At 32.7% G+C, this 3,638-nt stretch overlaps 1 protein-coding gene across 1 annotated transcript; it reads right to left on the reverse strand.

The window, feature by feature from the left end:
• Positions 1 to 457: 457 nt before the first annotated feature.
• Positions 458 to 3,218, reverse strand: LOC104226548 (WRKY transcription factor 71-like). The gene is made up of 3 exons (XM_009778571.2): positions 2,464 to 3,218; positions 1,945 to 2,088; positions 458 to 1,182 (listed from the first exon to the last, which is right to left on the reverse strand). The coding sequence occupies exons 1-3, from the start codon at positions 2,892 to 2,894 to the stop codon at positions 831 to 833; spliced, it is 927 nt and encodes a 308-aa protein (XP_009776873.1). The 5' UTR covers positions 2,895 to 3,218; the 3' UTR covers positions 458 to 830.
• Between the last annotated feature and the right edge of the window lie 420 nt (positions 3,219 to 3,638).

A 3,638-nucleotide genomic window follows, 5' to 3' on the forward strand; every position in this document is an offset into this window, starting at 1 on the left:
TATTAATATTATTCATTTAAAAATGAGTTGGATAATCAACTTTTAAATAATGGATAAAAAATGAGTTGGATAATAAACTAAAAAATAGATTGGATAACAGACAACCAATGGGTTTAACTATTACAGTTGCAAATATTCAAATTTGGGTTCCTCAAGATTGGAAGATTAAAAATTCTCTCAAAAGTGATCATATTCAAGAAGGCATAGATAATATGAATATCCATATTATCCGTCGGTTAACCCATTTTCTATTCGTATTAAATAGGGCCGGATCGAATAATGCATCTGTTTTTGCATTACTTGTTTTCGACCCGCCCATATCTAACCCGACCCGCCAGTTTATCACCCCTGCTACGTCACATTTCAATTGTCAAACCAGAAGTGCGAACTCATGAGGAAGAAAACTTATAATGGTAGTGCGATTAAGCAATAATATAAATACTCGGAAAGCGAAAAGAATAAGAACATAGACATTCCATTCACATAAATAATAAGTGCGAAATTCATTTTATGCCATAATTTACCTTACCTAGAAATGACTTCATCTAATAAAATCCCCAAATTACAAAGACGCAGAGAACTCATAAAAAAATAGCATCTTCATTTAATAATGGTTAACCATCCCACATGATATTCCCATGAGCCCATTTCCTCCAACTTATGGTCTTCATTTTCCCCTTATAGAAGTATTAAGGGTAGGATACTAGAATAGTTCTAGTTAGCTACACAATTTTTACATAAGAATAATATATATAAGTCACGGAATTGCATTGAATGCCCCATATTTCTGTTACTACATTACTTGCACAACATTAAAATAAAATAAATGCTCATGGCTCTCGTTTGTGGATCAATGATGCAACCATATCTTGAAATAGGCCATATTCAGGACCTAATTGGGGTTGCTGCTGATAATTATAGACAGAATAATTAATAGGGAGCTGATTTTGATTGGTTGGGGTTGTAAGCATTTGGGCAAAGAGTACATCTTGAGGAATTAATTGTGAAGAGGATAAGAAGGAAGGTGAAAGCATAGCTGCAGCTGCATTTCCACGAAGAGTTGCGGGACAATGATGATTATGTTGGCCTTCGTATGTAGTGATCACGACTGATGGATCTTCATATGATCTTTCCACACGTTTCTTCACACTGCACTTTTGACTTGTGCATCTGTAATAACTCCTACAATTGTAAACAGCAAAAGTCTTCTCATTAGAATAGATTGATTGCGTTTATGGGTTCGGGATTATAATCATATCGTCTTAAGTTAATGTGTTTTAAATTAATAATTTATATATTTTTAATGAATTTTTTCAGACAACTATAAGGTTCGAACTCCCGGCAATCTTGCGCCGCCCTTGAATGAGCTTTTTTTGCTCAATATCTACCAAAATAAAACTTTAGAGTGTAACTTCGAATTTTTATACTACTATTAGGTCGAACAAAAAGATGCCTATAGGTAACCGTTTATAAAAGAGGAGTAATAACCTGGAAAATAAGACAAATGATACTTATTACAATAGTTTAAAATATACATTAATAGTTATTTATACAGCAAGTGTACATATATAAGTTAAACCCAAAATGTACATCATTAGATCATTTAAGGAAATTAACAACAGAATAGGTAACGAAAAATTACGTTTGGGTATTAACAAATTGTTGCACTTTTTTTTCATTTATAATATGCATTCTTAGTGCAACTGAAGTAACATTCATAAGTCTGAGAAATGCAAAGACTATATGAATTTGCTCATTTATCAAGTACTCGTTAAGATTATGAATATTAAAGATGAAAACTTAGACCACTTTGAAACAATGAAATGGTACTGATAATTAAGCAATTTTGAAGAGAACAATAGCCATTGGAGCTAGTAATTAATCCATTTCTAATTTAGAACAATTTGCTGAGGATTAATTTTATTGATTCTAAAGAAACTATACCTCGGAAAAGGACTATTTTTCACTGCTTTCTGCCCATATTTTCTCCATCGATAGCCATCTTCAAGATTGTCAATCTCACTCTTAGTCATAAAGGCAAATCGCGGCTCCTTTTGCTTCTTTTCTCCTTTCTTCTTTGCTTTGCTCCTGAAATAATTATTACCACAAACAATTTTCCATCTTAACATGTGAAAATCCTAGCTCAACTACCATTATACACGTACAATATTTTCAAATGAGCTAACAGCCTTCAAATTAGAATTTATTAGGGTTTCCCTGAGTATCATAACATAAAAAGGGGGGAAGGGTTAACTAAGGAAAGACTACACTTTATAATTTAAGTTTCAAATAAGTAGAATAAGCTTGCAACTTGGAAGAAAAGTCTAGCCAGTTAATAATCTAATTAATAAATTAAGACTAGCAATATTCTGGTGGTCAATAACCTAATCTATTAAGGAAGAAACTTCCACGCAAAGATGCGGCTTTATTTTATAGTATAGGACCAAAGAAAAAATGACTTACACTTTCTTAGACTTATCATCTCCATCTTCACACTGATCTTTTGCTTGCAAATCTTTCTTGCTTTTTGAAGAATCTTCTTCACCTCCAGCCTCACTAGAAGATGAAGAGACCAAAGAATTTGGAGTCAATGGAATTTCAGCAGTGTTTTTTCTTGAAGATTCTTGATCTAATGGTGGACAAACAACTTCAGAAGATGAGCAACTCATGCCAAGAACATTTGATAAAGAGTTATAGTCCATAGAACCATGTAAACACTCAGTGAGAGTACTCATATAAGATGAAGGATCAAAATCCTGATGAGGGGTTTGTGTATTAGGAGGTATTATTTGATCATAAATTGAGGGATTTTGATCACCAAAGAAATTAGAAAATGCATTATTTATCCCTCCTGTTCCCAAGTAATCATGATAAAAAGGGTTATTATCAGACATGGAGAAAAAAGGGTTTTTGGGATCTATAACAAAAGGATAGTGACCAAAAAATTAAAGATCTCAATCTAGCTTTATCTTTAGAGATAGAGGAAAAGGAAACAACTCAAGATTCATGAAGTAAGTCTTCTTAGACTTTGGTTTTGTGCAATATGAATAGGAGCTGTTGATTCTTGAGGTATTTCTCCTTTTTTGGGAGGTGGGAATTGTCTTACTATAGGTTGGAAAGGGAAAAGAGAAAGTGGCTTGTTAGGGAATAAAAATGAATGGTTCTTGCTGAAGAAGAATGGATTTTGAGGTACTCAAGAAGCTATATAGGTGGTAAGCAAATGACATTAAAGCCCACTAATATGTGTACTAGACAGAGTCTTCAAGGATTACCTTTAATGGAACACATCTTACTTTAATAATATACTTTAATCAAAGGGCATTCCATTTAATTAGGTACAGTTTAATTAATTAACAGGATCACAACTTTTGTCATCACCTGACAATTTGGTATATAGTACACAACTTTTGTCATTTCTTCCAAGTATGAATATGCCTATGAGATTGCGGAATATAAAGAGAACAGTACAATGAAATGGAACAAAAATTAGACTAAAAATGTCCATTTACATATGCCATATAGAGGTTGAGGCTCCAAGGGCATCAATGCCAGTACATGTATTAATTAGCTGTATTACGCTTTCTCTGAATTGTTCGAAAATCGTACAATTAACTTTCCTAAAAAATAAAACTTTTTTA

This window comes from Nicotiana sylvestris, chromosome 7, assembly GCF_000393655.2.
Source record: "Nicotiana sylvestris chromosome 7, ASM39365v2, whole genome shotgun sequence".
NCBI classification, from domain to species: domain Eukaryota; kingdom Viridiplantae; phylum Streptophyta; class Magnoliopsida; order Solanales; family Solanaceae; genus Nicotiana; species Nicotiana sylvestris.